The sequence below is a fragment of the Giraffa tippelskirchi genome, chromosome 2 (genome assembly GCF_054371585.1).
Source record: "Giraffa tippelskirchi isolate mGirTip1 chromosome 2, T2T-mGirTip1v1.2.pri, whole genome shotgun sequence".
Taxonomy (NCBI): Eukaryota; Metazoa; Chordata; class Mammalia; order Artiodactyla; family Giraffidae; genus Giraffa; species Giraffa tippelskirchi.
Genome location: NC_137276.1, coordinates 222,286,183 through 222,306,044, shown reverse-complemented (window position 1 = coordinate 222,306,044; position 19,862 = coordinate 222,286,183). Strand labels below are relative to the sequence as shown.

At 42.6% G+C, this 19,862-nt stretch overlaps 2 protein-coding genes across 29 annotated transcripts in view; one reads left to right on the top strand and one right to left on the bottom strand.

The window, feature by feature from the left end:
• USP16 (ubiquitin specific peptidase 16) overlaps positions 1-4,971 on the bottom strand; it is a 30,366-nt gene extending 25,395 nt beyond the window's left edge. For 4 of the 8 annotated variants that reach the window (XM_081572784.1, XM_081572793.1, XM_081572804.1 and 1 more), the window contains exon 1: positions 110-234. Coding sequence is in view for 2 of the 8 variants with exons in the window: in XM_081572804.1 (XP_081428930.1) it covers positions 110-128 (19 nt within the window). In the remaining 6 variants the exon portion in view is untranslated. Of the gene's footprint in view, positions 1-109; positions 235-2,900; positions 3,043-3,907 lie in introns of those variants that run through there. The other 4 variants (XM_081572790.1, XM_081572803.1, XM_081572786.1 and 1 more) reach the window with 2 other exon arrangements.
• Positions 4-18,189, top strand: RWDD2B (RWD domain containing 2B). 21 transcript variants are annotated; one of them, XM_081572821.1, is made up of 9 exons: positions 4-245; positions 10,058-10,184; positions 10,524-10,694; positions 11,319-11,372; positions 13,881-14,005; positions 14,136-14,362; positions 14,453-14,520; positions 14,638-15,000; positions 16,930-18,189. In XM_081572821.1, the coding sequence occupies exons 6-9, from the start codon at positions 14,156-14,158 to the stop codon at positions 17,162-17,164; spliced, it is 873 nt and encodes a 290-aa protein (XP_081428947.1). In that variant the 5' UTR covers positions 4-245; positions 10,058-10,184; positions 10,524-10,694; positions 11,319-11,372; positions 13,881-14,005; positions 14,136-14,155; the 3' UTR covers positions 17,165-18,189. The 21 variants fall into 21 exon arrangements, with proteins under 21 accessions (XP_081428947.1, XP_081428941.1, XP_081428957.1 ...); XM_081572822.1 differs by lacking the exon at positions 4-245 and adding an exon at positions 4,714-4,875; XM_081572824.1 differs by lacking the exon at positions 4-245 and adding an exon at positions 5,077-5,111.
• The last annotated feature ends 1,673 nt before the right edge of the window (positions 18,190-19,862 follow it).

The window sequence follows — 19,862 nt, the reverse complement described above, 5'->3', positions numbered from 1 at the left end:
AGAGGGGCCTTCGAGGAGAGAACGAGGTCGGGGCAGGAAAATTCGGGCTCCCGGGCGCGCAGGACGACATGCGAGTGGTGACTGCGAAGGCAGTGGGAGCGGAACTCACCCACGGCGACAGCGCCCATAGCTGCCTCCCCTAATGGCCCCTCGGGCTGGGCAGCCGGCTCCGTCTTCCTCCCCGGTGACGAATTGAGAGAGACGGAGCAGGAGCCAGCGTGACCCCTGGAAAGCAACAACTTCCGGTACGCGGCATTATGGGAAGTGGCTGTGGCCCAGGGGGCCCAGCCCACTGACGCTTGTTAATCGGCGCCTGCGCGCGACTCGCGCCGGAAGTATGAACGCGGCGGCTTGTGACAGACTTGGCTGTCAATGATTTTTTTTTTTCCCCTCGCTTCCTGTAATTAGGTGCATATGCGCTCAGTCCTGGGGACTCTTTGCGACCCCGTGGACTGCAGTTCACCAGGTTCCTTTCTCCTCCATGGAATTTCCCAGGCAAGAATACCGAAGTGGTTCCCATTTCCTACTCAAGGGATCTTCCCAATCAGGGGATCTAACCCGTGTCTCTTGTGTCACCGGCATTGGCAGGCGGGTTCTTTATACCACTGGCCCCACTGTGATTATTGGATTATTTAAATAGTTCTAAAATATGGGTACCTGGGGGTGGTCAGACATTTGTAGTCTCCTGGATGGTTACCTTACTCAAACACGTCACATTTGAAGGGGGACATTTAAATTTTACTCATTTTCCCTAATTCTGACCAGCCGACTTCTAAAGTTAAGTGTATAGTCTTGAACTAACCTTTCTGATAGGGTAAAATTTACAAATATTTACTGTTTCTGCGTTCAGTTCAGTTCAGTCGCTCAGTCGTGTCTGACTCTTTGCAACCCCATGAACCACAGCACGCCAGGCCTCCCTGTCCATCACTAACTCCGAGTCCACCCAAACCCATGTCCATCGAGTCGGTGATGCCATCCAGCCATCTCATGCTCTGTTGTCCCCTTCTCCCGCCTTCAATCTTTCCCAGCATCAGGGTCTTTTCCAGTGAGTCAGCTCTTCGCATCAGGTGGCCCAAGTATTGGAGTTTCAGCTTCAACATCAGACCTTCCAATGACCAACCAGGACTGATCTCCTTTAGGATGGACTGGTTGGATCTCCTCACAGTCCAAGGGACTCTCAAGAGTCTTCTCCAACACCACAGTTCAAAAGCATCAATTCTTCGGCGCTCAGCTTTCTTTATAGTCCAACTCTCACATCCATACATTACCACTGGAAAAACCATAGCCTTGACTAAACGGACCTTTGTTGACCAAGTAATGTCTCTGCTTTTTAATATGCTACCTAGGTTGGTCATAACTTTCCTTCCAAGGAGTAAGTGTCTTTTAATTTCATGGCTGCAATCACCATCTGCAGTGATTTTGGAGCCAAGAAAAAGTCAGCCACTGCTTACCCATCTATCTGCCATGAAGTGATCGGACAAGGTGCCGTGATCTTAGTTTTCTGAATGTTGAGCTTTAAGCCAACTTTTTCACTCTTCTCTTTCACTTTCATCAAGAGCCTCTTCAGTTCTTCTTCGCTTTCTGCCATTAAGGGTGGTGTCATCTGCCTATCTGAGGTTATTGATATTTCTCCCGGCACTCTTGATTCCAGCTTGTGCTTCCTCCAGCCCAGCGTTTCTCATGATGTACTCTGCATATGAGTTAAATAAGCAGGGTGACAATATATAGCCTTGACGTACTCCTTTTCCTGTTTGGAACCAGCCTGTTGTTCCATGTCTAGTTCTAACTGTTGCTTCCTGACCTGCATACAGGTTTCTCAAGAGGCAGGTCAGGTGGTCTGGTATTCCCATCTCTTTCAGAATTTTCCAGTTTATTGTGATCCACACAGTCAAAGGCTTTGGCATAGTCAATGAAGCAGAAATAGATGTTTTTCTGGTACTCTCTTGCTTTTTCAATGATCCATCGGATGTTAGCAATTTGATCTCTGGTTCCCCTACCTTTTCTAAAACCAGCTTGAACATCTGGAAGTTCAGGTTAAGTGCCAAGCCCTCTGTAAAGTGAAATAAACATTGGCTTTCATCGCCTTGGAGTTTAGTCCTATGCAGAAGATACAATAATCGCTAGGGGAAAAGATGCAGGTCCCAACAGAAAAGCAGGCAAAGGATATAAACAGGTAATTCACAATAAAAACATGATACAAAGAAACAGTCATCGTTATTAGTAATCTGATAAAAGTAGGTTAAGAAAGTGGCACCCTAACCTGTCAAATTGGCCAGAGTAATGATGGCTAAATTTGGGGGGTAAACGGCTCTCCTGCTCTATACTGCTTATATAATTTTTTAAGTTTTCATCATTTAGCACATAGGCCTTGTTTTTTTTTTCCTCTTTTCTATTCTAAAATGGCCTTAGGGCCATTGTACCACACCTAGAATGCCATTCACTTTTGATCTTTAAATTCTGTTCACACTTTCAGTCACTTTCACATAAAGAAACTGGCTGAAAAACGTAGGTGACATGGCTACCCTATCACTCACATCACCTTATTTTACTTCTCTACCGAGCATTTGTCACTATCTGGTATTTTTGTTCATAGTTACCTATATATTTACCCCCTGCCCCAACTCCCTGACCTTATGTGTGTGTGTTACTCAGTCTTGACTGACTCTTTGTGACCCCATGGACTATAGCCCACCAGCCTCCTCTGTCTGTGGGATTTCCAGGCAAGAATACTGGAGTGGGGTGCCAATTCCTTCTCCCCTGCTCCCATAAATACCCAGAAAAAAGCAGACCTAAGCTCTCTGAGATGGGGGGATCTTTGTCTTATTCTTTGTCTTTGTCTTATTCTCGCGGCTATATCTCTAGAACCTAGAAGTGTTTGGAACATAATGCTTAATACTTACTGAAGAAATTCAGTCATGAGAAATGCTGGTACTTGACTATTCACAGCAGCCTTACTCATAACAGCCAAAAAACTGCAAACGGCCCATGTCTCCATCAAAAGAGGAATGGAAGAACTGAGGTATAGTCTCTGAGTGGATACAACTAAGGAATAAAAAGAAATTACTGATACACAGAAGAACATGGATACACACAAAGGAGCCTTACACAAAAGTACCTACTGGATAATTTCATCTCTATAAAGTTCTAGAACAGGCAAAACTAATTAAGGTGTGGGGGGAAAAAAAAAGACTAATAGTTGCCTGTTGGGTTGGTTGAGGACTGACTGGGAAGAAACCTGAAAGAATTTTCTGGGGTGCTGTAATGTTTTACACCTTAATAGGATTTGAGGTACCAAGGTGTATGAATTTGTCAAAACTCAGCAAATATACATTTAAGATATACAGTTCCTTTTTACTTAAAAAAAAAAAACTACATAATTGAAATCCTAATGTTATGCATGCTTAAGTACTTAGAAGTAGACTAATGTCTGCAGTTTACTTTGAAATGCATTAAAAGAGATGGGATGGATGAATTAGCTATATGACAAAGCTAGTTAGGCATTGTTGAGGTCAGTTTCTTAACCTTAGCACTACAGGCATTTTAGACCAAATTTTTTGTAGGGGGACACCCTGGTGCACCCTGGTAAGTTGAGCAGTATCCCTGGATTCTACCCATTAGGTGCCCAAAGCACACATCCTTCCAGTTGTGACAACTCAAAATGTCTTCAGACATTCCAAAAATCCTTTGGAGAGCAAAATCAACTTCCTCCTCCTCCTTTCTTTGTGAATTGCTTCACTGTGAAATTCTCTCAACTTTGCTGTAATGCTTGAAATGTTCCATAAAAGTTGGAGAAAGATTATTTAATGACTGAAAAATGCTCACAAAACACCATGTAGAAGATGCAGCTATGAAGACCTTTAAACATCTTATTTTTGTATAAAGAAAAAAAAAACAGCAATGATAGTACCTAATATCAATACCAGCTTGTGCTGTACTGGACTTAAGTCACTCAGTCGTGTCCGACTCTGCGACCTTATGGACTGTAGCCCGCCAAGCATGTGGAATCTCCAGGCAAGAATACTGAGTTGGTTGCGAAGCCTTCCCTCCTCCAGGGGATCTTCCCAACCCAGGGATCAAACTCAGGTCTCTCGCAGGCAAATTCTTTGCCGTTTAAGCCACCAGGGAAGACCCAGTATCAGGCGATAAATCTTATTTATGAGATTTCTACAACGAATATGTAACATAGAGGAAAAGGTGCATCGCGTATATTTAGTTGGTTAAGAAAAACATCTTTTAATTACTCTCGTGTTGGGGAATCAGCTTAAAACTGTCCTTGATTAGCGAAGATAAATCTCTGTGTTGGCACAGGGTCCTTCCTAGGGTCGCCACGGCCACTATCCACGCTCACCTGTCCCTACTGCCTTGCTACGCAGCGTCGTTCTGGGGCCAGCAGGACCGCTACTACTCGGGAAGATCTTAGGAATGCAAAACGTGGGACTCCAAGGCTACCTGCCGAATGCCATCTGTATTATACCAAGATCACCGAAGGACTCCGCCGCAAGTTCGAATTTGAGGAGCGTTACTTCAGTGGACCATATCCTGACCCAGGAAACTTGCCGGCCACGCTCCTCACTGACAGTGGCAGCAACTGGGAAACGCGAATAGGGAAATACTATCCGGCTGACAGAAAATAAACCTGGCCCCGGGACCCGGGTTTTCTCCGCTCCGATTTCCGGGACGCGCGGGCTTGAGAACGCGCATGCGCCCATCCGGGAAGGCGGGGTCTAACGCTCCTCTGGCGGCCGGACCAAGGCTGTTTGTCGGCTTCCGGTTCGCTAGCCCTGGGATCCTTGAGGGTGTCTCCGAATAAGAATCGAGCTGTTTGTGCAGCCAGGAAACGCGAGGTTACAGCACTGAGCGGGTCCATGGCTCGAGGTGAGTCTTCTGTCCACCGGTGGCACCTGCGGACCGGACTTCCTACGCTGCGGCGGCCCCGTCCACCGCTCGGGAACTCGGCGACTTGGTGGCCCCGCCTTCCCACTAACTTCTCACCGCTCATTGGTTAGAACTAGCTTCGCGTCTCCTGGCCCCGCCCACCCTAGTCTTCTCTCCTCCGCTCCCCCCGCCCCCTCAAACACACACACACACCCTGAACGTGGTCTGTCGTTACGGTAGGGGCCAGGGGAAACTTTCTGAGTAAGTTAGGACCTGGACAGCCAAGTCCTTTAAAAAAAGTAATAGTCAAAGTAAAAAGAAAAAAAACTGCAAGGGAAAAAGAAAGGAAGCTCGTGTCAGTTTGCGTTCTTACAGTGATATTCACTAACACCTTGAGTAAGAAAATATGTTTCTGGGACTGAAACCTCGACTACGAAAAGAACTGGACACGTCACTTGTTTGTGACACCCCTCTGGTAGCTGTACACCCATGCGTCGCTGAGACCCAGATCTCCAAACTCAATGAGGCGTGTTCCCGAATTAACTCACTCCCCGACTGACTAAACAAACAAACGTGCTTTTAGAGAAAAGCTTAGTACTCCCTAATTACATCTTCAGCCAGATCTCTTATAAACGCCATACCTCTTCATCTAGCTGCCTGCTGGACGTCTCTATTTACTAGGTGGCTTGATAGGCATTTCATTACCTAGTCTAAGACCATTTCCACCATCTTCCCCATCCAAGTAAATGACAAGTCCGTTCTTCCAGTTTCTTAAAGCCTCCGAGTTATTCTTACATATCACCTATAATTCATCAATGATCCCGTTGGGTCTACTCTTAATACATGTCTAGAACATGAACAGTTGCTCACCACCTCCACTACCATACCGTAATCCAAGCCACCATCATCTCTCCTTCTATCACTGTAGTGCCTACCTGCTAACTCTGCTTCCATCCTTCTTCCCAGCAATGAGTGTGGGCCTTTTAATAAGTCAGACCCCTTCAGTGGCCTTCCATATCAGTCAGGATAAAACCCCAAATCCTGGGACTTCCTTGGTGGTGGTGGTTGAACGCTGCAAGATCCCCAGTGCTGCAACTAAGACCTGGCACAGCTGAATAAATAATAAATATATTTTTTCAGTTCAGTTCAGTCACCCAGTCGTGTCTGACTCTGCGAACCCATGAGCTGCAGCACGCGAGGCCTCCTTGTCCAACACCAACTCCCAGAGCACACCCAAACTCATGTCCATCGAATCAGTGCCATCCAACCATCTCATCCTGTGTTGTCCCCTTCTCCTCCTGCCCTCAATCTTTCCCAGCATCAGGGTCTTTGCCAGTGAGTCAGCTCTTCGCATCAGGTGGCCAAAGTATTGGAGTTTCAGCTTCAACATCAGTCCTTCCAATGAACACCCAGGACTGATCTCCTTTAGGACAGACTGGTTGGATCTCCTTGCAGTCCAAGGGACTCTCAAGAGTCTTCTCCAACACCACAGTTCAAAAGCATCAATTCTTCGGTGCTCAGCTTTCTTTAGAGTCCAACTACTCACATCCATATATGACTACTGGAAAAACCATAGCCTTGACTAGACGGACCTTTGTCGGCAAAGTAATGTCTGCTTTTTAATATGCTATCTAGTTTGGTCATAACTTTTCTTCCAAGGAGTAAGCGTCTTTTAATTTCATGGCTGCAATCACCATCTGCAGTGATTTTGAAGCCCCCCAAAATGAAGTCTCTCACTGTTTCCACTGTTTCCCCATCTATTTGCCATGAAGTGATGGGACCAGATGCCGTGATCTTAGTTTTCTGAATGTTGAGCTTTAAGCCAACTTTTTCACTCTCTTCTTTCACTTTCATCAAGAGGCTCTTCAGTTCCTCTTCACTTTCTGCCATAAGGGTGGTGTCATCTGCATATCTGAGGTTATTGATATTTCTCCCAGCAATCTTGATTCCAGCTTGTGCTTCCTCCAGCCCAGCATTTCTCATGATGTACTCTGCATAGAAGTTAAATAAGCAGGGTGACGATATACAGCCTTGACGTACTCCTTTTCCTATTTGGAACCAGTCTGTTGTTCCATGTCCAGTTCTAACTGTTGCTCAGGTTTCTCAAAAGGCAGGTCAGGTGGTCTAGTATTCCCATCTCTTTTAGAATTTTCAATAGTTTATTGTGATCCACACAGTCAAAGGCTTTGGCATAGTCAATAAAGCAGAAATAAATGTTTTTCTGGAACTCTCTTGCTTTTTCGATGATCCAGTAGATGTTGGCAATTTGATCTCTGGTTCCTCTGCCTTTTCTGAAACCAACTTGAACATCTGGAAGTTCATGGTTCACATATTGCTAAAGCGTGGCTTGGAGAATTTTGAGCATTACTTTACTAGCGTGTGAGATGAGTGCAATTGTGCGGTGCTTTGAACCTTCTTTGGCATTGTCTTTCTTTGGGATTGGAATGAAAACTGACCTTTTCCAGTCCTGTGACCACTGCTGAGTTTTCCAAATTTGCTGACATATTGAGTGCAGCACTTTCACAGCACCATCTTTGAGGATTTGAAATAGCTCAACTGGAGTTCCATCACCTCCACTAGCTTTGTTTGTAGTGATGCTTCCTAAGGCCCACTTGACTTCACATTCCAGGATGTCTGGCTTTAGGTGAGTGATCACACCATCGTGATTAACTGGGTCATGAAGATCTTTTTTGTTCAGTTCTTCTGTGTATTCTTTCCACCTCTTCCTAGTATCTTCTGCTTTTGTTAGTTAGGTCCATACCATTTCTGCCTTTATTGAGCCCTTCTTTGCATGAAATGTTCCCTTGGTATCTCTAATTTTCTTGAAGAGATCTCCAGTCTTTCCCATTCTATTGTTTTCTTCTATTTATTGCATTGACCGCTGAGGAAGGCTTTCTTATCTCTCCTTGCTTTTCTTTGGAACTCTGCATTCAAATGGGTATATCTTTCCTTTTCTCCTTTGCTTTTCGCTTCTCTTCTTTTCACAGCTATTTGTAAGGCCTCCTCAGACAGCCATTTTGCTCTTTTGCATTTCGTTTTCCTGGAGATGGTCTTGATCCCTGTCTGCTGTACAATGTCACGAACCTCTGTCCATAGTTCATCAGGCACTTTGTCTATCAGATCTAGTCCCTTAAATCTATTTGTCACTTCCAGTGTATAATCATAAGGGATTTGATTTAGGTCATACCTGAATGGTTTAGTGGTTTTCCCCACTTTCTTCAATTTAAGTCTGAATTTGGCAATAAGGAGTTCATGTGTTTTTTTAAAAATCCTAAATCCTGGCCATGCCCTATGTGTTCCAACATGACTGCCCCTGATTTCCTCTCTAACCTTTTGTCCTAAAACCCTGCCCCTGGCTCACTCTGCTCCAGCCACCTGGTGTAGCATCATCCTGCTTCCTGGACTATGGACATGCCGTTCCTTTTGCCTGGAAGACTTTTTGCTCATTTCAACACATGGCTTTCTTCAGTGCCTTCAAGTCTCGTCCCCCCCACCCCCGCCACCAGTCACCGTAGCAAAAAGGCTGTCCCTGACCAACCTGTGTATAATTGAACCACCCCCAGCAACTTGCACCTTATCTTCTTTATCTTCTTCATAACAGTTATTCGCTGGACATATATGTGGGGGACGGGGGAGCGGTGTATGTGGGGCTTCCCGAGTGCCTCAGTGATAAAGGATCAACCTGCAATGCAGGAGCTGCAGGAGACGTGTGTTCAACCCCTCGGTCAGGACGATCCCCAGGAAGAGGGCATGGCGATGTGTGTGTCTGTTCTGTTATCATAGTCTGCTCCCACTAGGTTAAATCTCTGACAGCAGAGATTTGTTTTGTTTTGTTACTTTAGTCCATCCTTAGAGTCTTAGTGCTTGACATACAATAGGTGCTCAAGAAATCTTCATTGATTGAGTACAAAAATAGCAAGCTCTTTATGGCACTTACTCTGTTGCCAGGCAACGTTTTAAGCACTTCCCACACATCCTCATTTAATAACTTACAGCAGCCTTGTCATTCCCATTTTGGAGATGGGAAGAGTGAGGCACAGAAGATTAAGCCACCTGCCTCAGGTCACATGGTTGGTAAGTGGCAGAGCCAGGAGTTGCATCTTGGCAGTCTGGCAACAGAGTATAAAACCACTATGATAAAAACCAAAGTAAATTCACCTCCTCTAATAACCATCTAATGAGTTGTTTCCTAGTTCCCCAACTCCAAGAGGACTAGAAAAGATAAGGAATTCTAATAATCCAGGAGTTTTAAATATTTCTGAAGATATATATATGGAGAAGGCAATGGCAACCCACTCTGGTACTCTTGCCTGGAAAATCCCATGAATGGAGGAGCCTGGTAGGCTGCAGTCCATGGGGTCGCTAGGAGTCAGACACAACTGAGCTTCACTTTCACTTTTCACTTTCATGCATTGGAGAAGGAAATGGCAACACACTCCAGTATTCTCGCCTGGAGAATCCCAGGGATGGGGAAGCCTCACGGGCTGCCGTCTATGGGATCACACAGAGTCGGACATGACTGAAGCGACTTAGCAGCAGCAGCAGCGTACATACATCCCCTGGAGAAAGGAATGGCAACCCACTCCACTGTTCTTGCGTGGAAAATTCCATGGACAGAGGAACCTGGTGGGCCACAGTCCATGGGGTCACAAAGAGTCAGACATGACTGAGCGACTAAGCGGCACGCACGCGCACACACAAATCTTTTGGCCATACCACGTGGTACGAGGCGATCTTAGTTCCCTGCACGCACGCGCACACACACACACACACACACACACACACACACACACACACACACACACACACACACACACACACGGTACGAGGGGATCTTAGTTCCCTGCACACACATACACACACACATACACACACACACACACATCTTTTGGCCATACCACATGGTACGAGGGGATCTTATTTCCCTGACCGGGATCAAACGCACACCCCCTGCAATGGAAACACAGATCCTTAACCACTAGACCACCAGGGGAGTCCCAAGGTGTGGCCAGATTTAAAGGAACCATGACTTTCTCTAGGCTGAAAGCTCTAGTGGAGCTAAAGAAGTGAAGGGCTGCCTGCAGGAGTTTGGTCATAGGTCATTGTCAGAATCCCACAAAGCAGGGAAAGAGAAATGAAGAAATACCCTGGCCTCTTTATCCTCTCATCCTCCCACTTCCAGCCAGAGCACTGGTTGAACCCAACCACAAGAAATGCAGAAGACTTGGGTCCTGTAGGCTGTGGAGGTCAGCTGTCCAGAGTCCAGGGAAGGGTAAAGAAGGACCAAGAATGGGTTTAGAGGACAAACAGTAAGTAGCATAAGGAAAAATATTCCAAACAATGAGTCCCTGAATTATACCTGGACGGTTGGACTTGTGAAGAAGGGACAAGTTCAGATCAAGTTCAGATCCATGCTGTTTTTCTTGTGCTTTCTTGCCCTGCACACCTTTCTTCCCTCGCCCCATTATGCCTCCTCCCCCCTTGTCTAAGTCTTACCCTCCCTTTATGTCTCAACTCAAATCCTGCCACCTTCCTCAAATCTTTTTTGATGACCCATTTTATTGATCATGCCCTCATTTTAATCCTTGTGATAATACTGTTCGTTTAACACTTGGCCTTTTTACCTTCACTGTTCTATATTTTATTAGATGTAAGTCCTGATCTTCAAACTAAATAGTTCCAGGAAGGAATGAAGGATGAAGCTCTACATATAATAGCTGCCCAATCAACCTTTACCAAAGATGAAAAGGAAGTCCATGAAGACACCACCAACTGAAATAATGGTGTTTGATTCCCCAGAGTAAATTCTCATTGAGAAGGTAAGCCATGTTTCCTCCGCATCAGTGGGATTCAGTTTTCCATTCAGAAGCATAACTCTTATTCCTTTCTAGTGAGTTTAGAGGTACTGCATGCTAATCATGAACTTTAAGCAATATAGAAGCATACAAATTAAAAAGTGAAAATCCTTCTCTTCTTCTGTCAACCCACATTTAACCAACTGTTAATAGTTTGGTGATTTTTTGTGTGTGATTTTTTTTTTTCCCATGTATGTGTGATGGTATAAGAATGAGTAGTAACATTATTTATTGATTAAGATGATTTATATTCTACAATCTACTATTTTATTTTCATTTATTTTTTTATTTTTACAATCTACTGTTTTAAGTAACCATATATCATGAACATCAATGTCAATTTCCATTTTTTAAATTATTTCATAATATTCTACTGTTTGGGTATACAGGCATATCTCATTTTATTGCACTTTGCAGATATTGTGTTTTTGTTGATGTTGTTGTTTTTGACAAATTCAAGGTTTGTTGCAACTCTTGAGCACATCTCTTGGTATTTTTCCAACAGCATTTGCTCACTTTATGTCTCTGTCACATTTTGGTAATTCTCACAATATTTCAAACTTTTTGTTATTACTGTATTTGTTACAGTGATCTGTGACCAGTGATTTTTGATGTCATTATTACAAAAAGATTATCATTAAGGTATGTATGTTGTTTTTTAGACATAATTCTACTGCATACTTAACAGATTACAGTGTAGTATAAACATAACCTTTATATGCACTGGGAAATCAAAATATTTGTGTCATTCACTTTATTGTGGTACTCACTTTATTATGGTGGTCTAGAAGTAAACCTGAAGTATCTCCAAAGTATGCCTCTGTATTTACTTAACTACTATTCTGTTGCTGAACATTTAAGCCATTTCTGATTTTTTTCTTATTATTAACAGTGACCGTCCTTAGAAACACTTTTTTATGTGTTGGATTTTCTTGAGGTCACCTTCATAAGATTGGAATTTTTAGATCAGCTTTCCTTATAACAACTTTTCCCCCTTTTACTTTTTTTTAATGCCAACTTGATAAATTAAAAATATTGTGTTAGAAGGACTTCCACTTTTCAGGATATTTTTCCTATTCTTCCCCAAAAGAATCATTATATATATATAAAACACAAAAATATTCTGAAAGGTGGAAAGAGGGTGGCAGATCAGTGAAGGACCTTGGAACCCAAGGAAAGACATGATGATCACTCCTTTGGGTACTTTTTTTTGCCTCAAATATCCCAGACTTGACACTGAAGAAGCAGCAACCCATTATAGTCTGCTGGTGTTGTATTTTACCAGTGTCAGTAAAATACAGAAACCTTATGTCACTTTTAATTCAATGATAGAATAATCTTAAATTTTTCTTCTACATACATTGAGAACAACAGTGTTATAATTTGTGATTTGGCCATCAAATATGTAGAGCCAATATTAAGAAACCCTGAATGAGAGTCTGAAGTCTAGACTCTAGAGTTTCAGCAAATTCATGTTTTCTGTGGCATACATACAGCAGCTCTCCAGAGTAGCTGGTGTTGACAGTTCTGAGCCTTTCTGAAATTCTGCAGTTCCCTTCACCACCTGACCGAGCAGATAATAAAGGAAAGAAAGCTGAAATCTAAGTTAACTGTGACTCATTCACCCCTTTCCATCCTCCCGTATTTTGTTGACAGCTTTTATCTGTCATTTCCTGTCCCTTTATATTTAACAATCTATTCCTTTACTCTAATTTTAATGGAGGGAAAAGAGAGAAAGAGAAATAAATACATGTGCTCAGCCTCCATGTCTTATTAGATGGCCCCGCACTTTCTTGCAAATGAAAATCAAGTTATCAAATTCTAAAAAATGTTTTAAAACCCTATTTTGATTAGCATCTTGTAATCTTTATAACCTTGAAGTGGGGAAGAATCTTTTCCAACAAATATTCCAAGTCCAGAAGCTGTAAAAGAAAAGGCTGGTGAGTCTGCCGCCTTAAAAATAAAAACTAATGAATGGCTCATGCAGACACAGAACACCATATAAAGACTATATGCCAAGAAATTTTTTTAAAGCAGGAAACTGTGTGAAAATTTTAAACTTCCATGTAGCAGCTTTCTGAAAGGCAACTTGACAGTATCCAAACTTTTAAAATGCTGTACCAATCAGCCACCTCTGCAAACCTATTCTTGTGTATATATTATTCACAGCTCACCAAACGGTGTGTGTTCGTGTGTGTGTGTGCGTATACATAAAGTTCCATTATAGAAGTGTCCGTAATAGCAAAAATGTGGAAAAAACCCAAGTGCCCAAGTCAGCAGATAAGGAATGCAATAAATTATGACATATCTATCTAATTCACTATGATAGTCAACCGCCAGAAAGAATGAGACACATCAATATGTGCTGACAGTGAATAGATCCCCAAAATATAGTTGGTGTGGAGAGAGATAGGAAGTAAGGACAAAAGATTTGTAAATATGACCCCTTGTAGATACATTTTAATTATATATTTCATTCTCTACATTTATTTACACATTTTACCACCATGCATTTTCCATATATGTATATGTGTAATGCCTAAAATGTTTCTGAAACACCAAAATCTCTGCCTTGGATGGGGGACTTAGCTAGGGGAAGAAATCACCAGCAGCAAACTGTGACTTCACTTTTTAACCTTTCCCTGCCATTTGAATTTTATAATCTTGTACTTTTTTGTTGTTGTTGACACGCGTTACTCAAGCTATGGGATAATTAGCCTTTATTTTCGTTTTTCACATTCTTCTATTTTTTAAAAACTAATGAATATTAAAAAATACCCACGCATCTAACTTTCTTCCTTACTCTTTTCATTCTGAGTTTGCAAGGTAACCAATCAGAGCCTCTCTCCTGGTTATATCACTGATAATGACTTTTGACTACACAATTAGTTTACTTCCATGTAATTGCTTATTGTGGTATCTCAAGATGCCACATCAACTATCTACATATAGAGAAATTTGGTGCCTGGGTTTGTTTAGAGTTTTATCACTGTCATTGGGTTGTTCTGTAGTTTGGATACTTGGTGCTGGTTTAGTCACTCAGTCGTGTCCAACTTTTTGCCACCTCATGGACTGTAGCCCGCCAGGCTCCTCTATCCATGGGATTTCCCAGGCAAGAATACTGGAGTAGATTGCTCTTCCTTTCTCCAGGGGATCTTCCTGCCCCAAGGATCAAACCTGGGTCTCCCGCATTGCAGACAGATTCTTCACCAACTGAGCCACCAGGGAAACCCCTTTGAATCCTTAGTATATTACATCTGAAAGTAACACAGAAGGTATTCTGATTAAATGTCATATTTTATTAAGAAATCAAATTTTTGATAAGTACCCATATTCAATATGTACCTATGTTGAGTTCTCCCAAGATTGTATTTATAAATGTCTCTCTTATCCTTATCTTCTCAGAAACTTACAGGTACCCCAAAATGACTGAGATTGAACAGGCAGAGGCCCAACTCTCTGAGTTAGACCTGCTGGCCAGTATGTTCCCCGGTGAGAACGAGCTCGTCGTGAATGACCAGCTGGCTTTGGCAGAACTGAAAGAGTGCATTGAAAAGAGGACCATGGAAGGGCGATCTTCAAAAGTTTACTTTACAATCAGTATGAACCTGGACATATCTGAGGAAGCAATGGTAATTCAGTGTTACTTTTGGAAGCATTGAAATATGTCTCAACTTCAAACAGCACTTAGGGCAATTTTTTTCTCTCTCTTTTTTAATCAGGTGATGTTTTCTCTGGCCTGTATTCTTCCTTTTAAATACCCTGCAGTCCTGCCTGAAATTACTGTCAGGTATGTTACAGACACTGGCCAACTTTAGAGGTCAAAACTAATCTGAGAACAAAAGCAATTCTCAAGTTTGTTCTGAGAAAATTGATTTAATCTTTAATCCCATATCTTTTCCATCAGATCAGAATTATTAAGTAGATCCAAGCAGGCTCAGCTGAATACAGATCTGACTGCATACCTACAAAAGAACTGTCTCGGAGATGTCTGTATACTGAATGCCACAGAGTGGGTTCGAGAACATGCTTCTGGCTACATCAGCAAAGACGTCACCCCGTCCCCTGCTCTAGGAAGTACAGTCCAGCCAGGCGACCACATTCTCACAAGGCTCTGGATCTACAGCCATCATATCTACAACAAATACAAAAGAAAGAATATTCTTGAGTGGGCAAAGGAGCTTTCCCTCTCTGGGTTTAGCATGCCTGGGAAACCTGGTGTTGTTTGTGTGGAAGGCCCACAGAGTGCCTGTGAAGAATTCTGGTCAAGGTTGGCTATCACAGTCCTTTTTTGTTGTTGTGCTGAGTGTTCATTGCTATGTGCGGGCTTTCTCTCCTCTTCTAGCAAATGGCCACTACTCTCTAGTTGTGGTGTGGGGGCTTCTCATTGCAGTGGCTTCTCTTGTTGCAGAGCACAGGCTGTAGACACACGGGATCAGTAGTTGTGATTTGCTGGCTCTAGGGCGCCAGGCATGGGCTTCAGGAGTTGTGGTTTGCAGGCCCTAAAGCATGCAGGCTTCAGGAGTTGTGGCACATGAGCTCAGTGGCTTCACAGTACGTGGAATCTTGCTGGGCCAGTGATCGAACCCACGTCCCCTGCACTGGCAGGTGGATTCTTATCCAGTATACCACCAGAGAAGTCCAAGGCTTTCACAACTTTTGTATGCCTTGTCAATTATTACACTACACAACCTGATACTCAGTTCAGTTCAGTTCAGTCACTCAGTCCAACTCTTTGCGACCCCGTGGACTGCAGCACTCCAGGCCTCCCTGTCCATCACCAACTCCCAGAGCTTGCTCAAACTTAACGTCCATCGAGTTGGTGATGCCATCCAACCATCTCATCCTCTGTTGTCCCCGTCTCCTCCCACCTTCAATCTTTCCCAGCATCAGGGTATTTACAAAAGAGTCAGTTCTTCGAATCAGGTGGCCTAAGTAATGGAGTTTCAGCTTCAGCATCAGTCCTTCCAATGGATATTCAGGACTGATCTCCTTTAGGATGGACTGGTTGGATCTCCTTGCAGTCCAAGGGACTCTCAAGAGTCTTCTCCAACACCACAGTTCAAAAGCATCAATTCTTCGGTGCTCCGCTTTCTTTATAGTCCAACTCTCACATCCATACATGACCACTGGAAAAACCATAGCTTTGACTAAACGGACCTTTGTTGGCAAAGTAGTATCTCTGCTTTTTTAGTATGCTGTCTAGGTTGGTCATAGCTTTTCTTCCAAGGAGCAAACGTCTCTTAATTTCATGGCTGCAGTCAGCATCTGCAGTGATGTTGGAGCCCAAGAAAAAAACTCTGTCACTGTGTCATGTATCACATGATACTAGAGATGTGGAAATCTGTGTGTCTCTGAAGTCGTATCAGGATTTAGTCTAAAACAGCACTCACATTTGGCCAGCGTACTCCCCTTACCTGACACAGGGCACAGAGAAGCTGTTCAGTGGATACACGTTAAATCACGTCCCTGCCCACAACACTGGCTACTGTCCCCTCCATTTCCATGGATCTGATTCTTCTCTCATCTTAGCGATGCTGTTAGGTTGTGTGTACCCTGTGGAACAAGGAGATTTCTAATCTCATTTCTCTGAAAGTAAGAAATGAAAAGTGTCGGTCGCTCAGTCGTGTCCGACTCTTCGCGACCCCATAGACTGTAGCCCGCCAGGCTCCTGCCTCCGTGCAATTCTCCAGGCAGGAATACTAGAGTGGGTTGCCATTCACTTCTCCAGGGGATCTTCCTGACCCAGGAACTGAATCCGGGTGTCCTGCATTGCAGCAAATTCTTTACTGTCTGAGCCACCAGCGAATCTTATTTCTCTACTGATACCCTAAATGACAAGCCCCTTTGAGAGGTTGAGATTCAGGAATTTATAAAATGCTCATACCAGGCAGTGATAATGGCAGTAAATGAGTTTGGGGATGGGATATGGAGGAAATGGCAACCCACTCCAGTATTCTTGCCTGGAAAATCCCTTGGACAGAGGAGCCTGGCAGGCTTACAGTCCATAGCATTGCAAACAGACATGACTAAGCATGCATTACTGGAATCATATTTGATTAAAATAAAATCCATGTGGGATAAAAGGACATTTCTTTACTTCTAGGAAAAGGCATTGATAGATCTATTTTATAACTTCTACTTTCAGGGCTTTAGAACACACATCTTCAAATTTTCTACTCTGAAAATTTCTTTTCAGGCTCAGAAAATTAAACTGGAAGAGAATTTTAATTCGTCATCGAGAAGACACTCCTTTTGATGGTACAAGTGAGGACATGGAGAGACAAAGAAAATTTTCAGTTTTTGAAGAAAAAGTATTCAGTGTTAACGGAGCCAGAGGAAACCACATGGACTTTGGTCAGCTGTATCAGTTTTTGAATGCCAACGGATGTGGGAGTGTTTTCCAGATGTTGTTTGGTGTGGAAGGACAGTGAACGGGAGTGGCTGAAAGCGTTTTGCCGCTGTTGGTCTTTTGACTTTTTCCTCTCTTTTTCTTGAAAGATTAATTTTACTTTAGTCCCACTGTAGAATGTTAGGGAGGAAAAAGAGGAAAAGCAATGTAGCAGAAATGCATCTGTTAAAAATATGTCATGATTAGAACCGAGTTTTAATTTATAATCTTAAAATTGTTGATAGACATTTCTTGACTTATAAGCTACCTATTTTAAAAGAGAAGTTAATTATATTTAATTATAACGTAGGTGGTCCAGCTTGCAACCGATTCCCGACCCCTTTCCCCTGTATCTGTCTCCACTAAAGAACCTGGAAAAGCTAAATGCTCACTGTCTCAGGCTCTTTTGCAGCTAGGGTGGCCAGGGGACACAGCTTTGACCATGGAACCTCTGGGAAAACTTTTGCTTCCCTGATTAAACTGATAGATAGATACAACTAGGGCACCTCTTCCCTCTCCTCTGTCACAAACACCAAAATGATCACTGGAGCTGCAATAGTTCTTTCAGCCACAAAGGAAGGAGAGGCAAAGAGAGCCACAGAGATGCCAATCCTCAAGCAGTTGAACTACTGATCCAACACTAGCCCCTGCCTATCTCTAGACAGCTTATTAGGAAATAAAACCAGTTTTATTTGTATTTCTGTGCCTGTTAACTAGCAGCTGAAGGTGAGTTTGCCAATTAGATTTTTTTCAGAGTATTAGTTTTGCATGTACCCCAGCCATTTGGTGCAAGGATAGGCGGGATTTTTCTTAAACAGTTTGCAGTTCATCTCTATTTGTGTATGACCACGCTCTGCCCCTGGCTCCTTGGCATACCTCACAGAAGGCGTTGAAGACTGTTTAATAGGTCTCAAGCATGCATGGAATTGTTAATTTAGAGCATTTGTTTTTGGCAAATTGGATTTTGATAAATTTTTTCATTCTGCAAGTGGCTTTCTGTAAATCTACTTTCAGCAGATGGACCCACTCAAATAAACACACTACCTGGTTTTTGAGACCCTGCATAAACCAGTTTCAAAAGTGATGATTAAATATTTTCTGATTGCTAGCACTCAGGTTGATCCTGTGTGTTAGGTATTCCTTGAGGAGTCAGACTGGTATAGAGGAACGGGTCGGGGTGGGGGACACAATGCTTTGTTTATCTTAGTAAAACAGTTGGAGGCAACTTATGTGGCCATCACTAAGTGAATCAGTAAGTACATTACGCTACATATTATGCAGTGCTAGGTAGAAAACAAAAGGGCTAAAGTAGAACTACAAAGAAATGTGCATAGATCTTAGATGTACACACAGGGAAGAATCCAAATGGTATTCCTGGGTGCAAGTCTTACGTGCCTTCTCAGGTCCCCTTCTTGTCGCCCACCTCCCTGGTGCCCTGTCAGCTGCCCTGGAAATGCCAGTCCTTCCTCCGCTGCCACCACACAGCCAGATGGACCAGCTGTACCTTAGTTTCTGACTTCCCCAGCCACTTCCAAATTTGGATGCAGTACCCCACCAAGCATAATATGGACATAGCAACAAGCCACCGAGGCGGGCAGGTGATGCCCATGTTACTTTCAGCAGGGCTAAACTGCTAAAACTTCTTTACTCTTTGTACATTATTTTAATGAAAAACACATTATATGTAAAAATGTATAGATCTCGAGCGTAATATAAAAACACGGACTACAATAACGTAGCTTTACAAGCTTTCTTCCCAGACAGCTGTCAAATTTAGACATTGGACTATTTACACAGTGACCAAGAGAAGTACAGATTTTTCAACCTCATAATTAAGAAATTTTCTCTGAAAATGAAATCATCAATAAAGAAAACAGCAAGTTAGATAGTCTGCCTACATTATATAATGTAAAAGACACAATAAACGTGGTAAGAAACTAAAGTTAAATGTAATAGGCAATATAGGTTTTTTAGACTTTTACCATGATTACAGGCTTCTCTGGTGGCTCAGTGGTAAAGAACGTGCCTACCAATGCCAAGACTGAGGTGTGATCCCTAGGTTGGGAGAATCCTCTGGAGAAGGAAATGACAACCCACTCCAGTGTTCTTGCCAGGGAAGTCTCAGGGACAGAGAAGCCTGGCAGGTTACATACAGTCCATAGGGTCACAGAAGAGTCAGACACGACTTAGTGAATAACCAACCAAACCAATGTACTATGTATACAAACATCCTTAAATGTAAAATTATTCAGTATGATTGCATGATGTTTATTCCATAATGACAGTTTGTCAATGTATTAATCTGAAAAATATCTTGAACTGAAGTCACCTATAAAGAAATGATAAATCTTTAAAAGAAAGTCTTAGTCTCAAATCAAATTATGTTTAACATAATCGATAGAATCTATAGAAAGCAAGAGTGTTGGCAGGAAACATTGGCTACATATCCATTTTTGTTTGTAAAAGTAATTCTGGTACAAACAGTAGTATTAAAATCAAAAATTCTAAAATTAACCTCATAAAACCAAATTAACTGTCTGGATTAACAAAGTCAAAGCCAGACCTACCCCTGCACATTAATTTTATAAAGTGCATTAAAAAAACAAAGCTGTATCTGCTGTTCAGCAGAGCCGATGATTACTTTTGGCACGTATATAAAAATAACTACCACAGTTTTTGGTTTTTTTTTTTTAAAGAAAGGTGTATATCAGGGGAACCAACAATGTGTCATTCGTGAAATT

Bases quoted from the DNA above. Each gene is read 5' to 3' on its own strand.
- RWDD2B (XM_081572826.1), top strand. From the start codon at position 14,156: ATGACTGAGATTGAACAGGCAGAGGCCCAACTCTCTGAGTTAGACCTG. The intron at 14,521-14,637 runs GTATGTTACAGA...CTTTTCCATCAG, and splicing joins CTGCCTGAAATTACTGTCAG to ATCAGAATTATTAAGTAGAT. The intron at 15,001-16,929 runs GTTGGCTATCAC...ATTTCTTTTCAG, and splicing joins TGTGAAGAATTCTGGTCAAG to GCTCAGAAAATTAAACTGGA.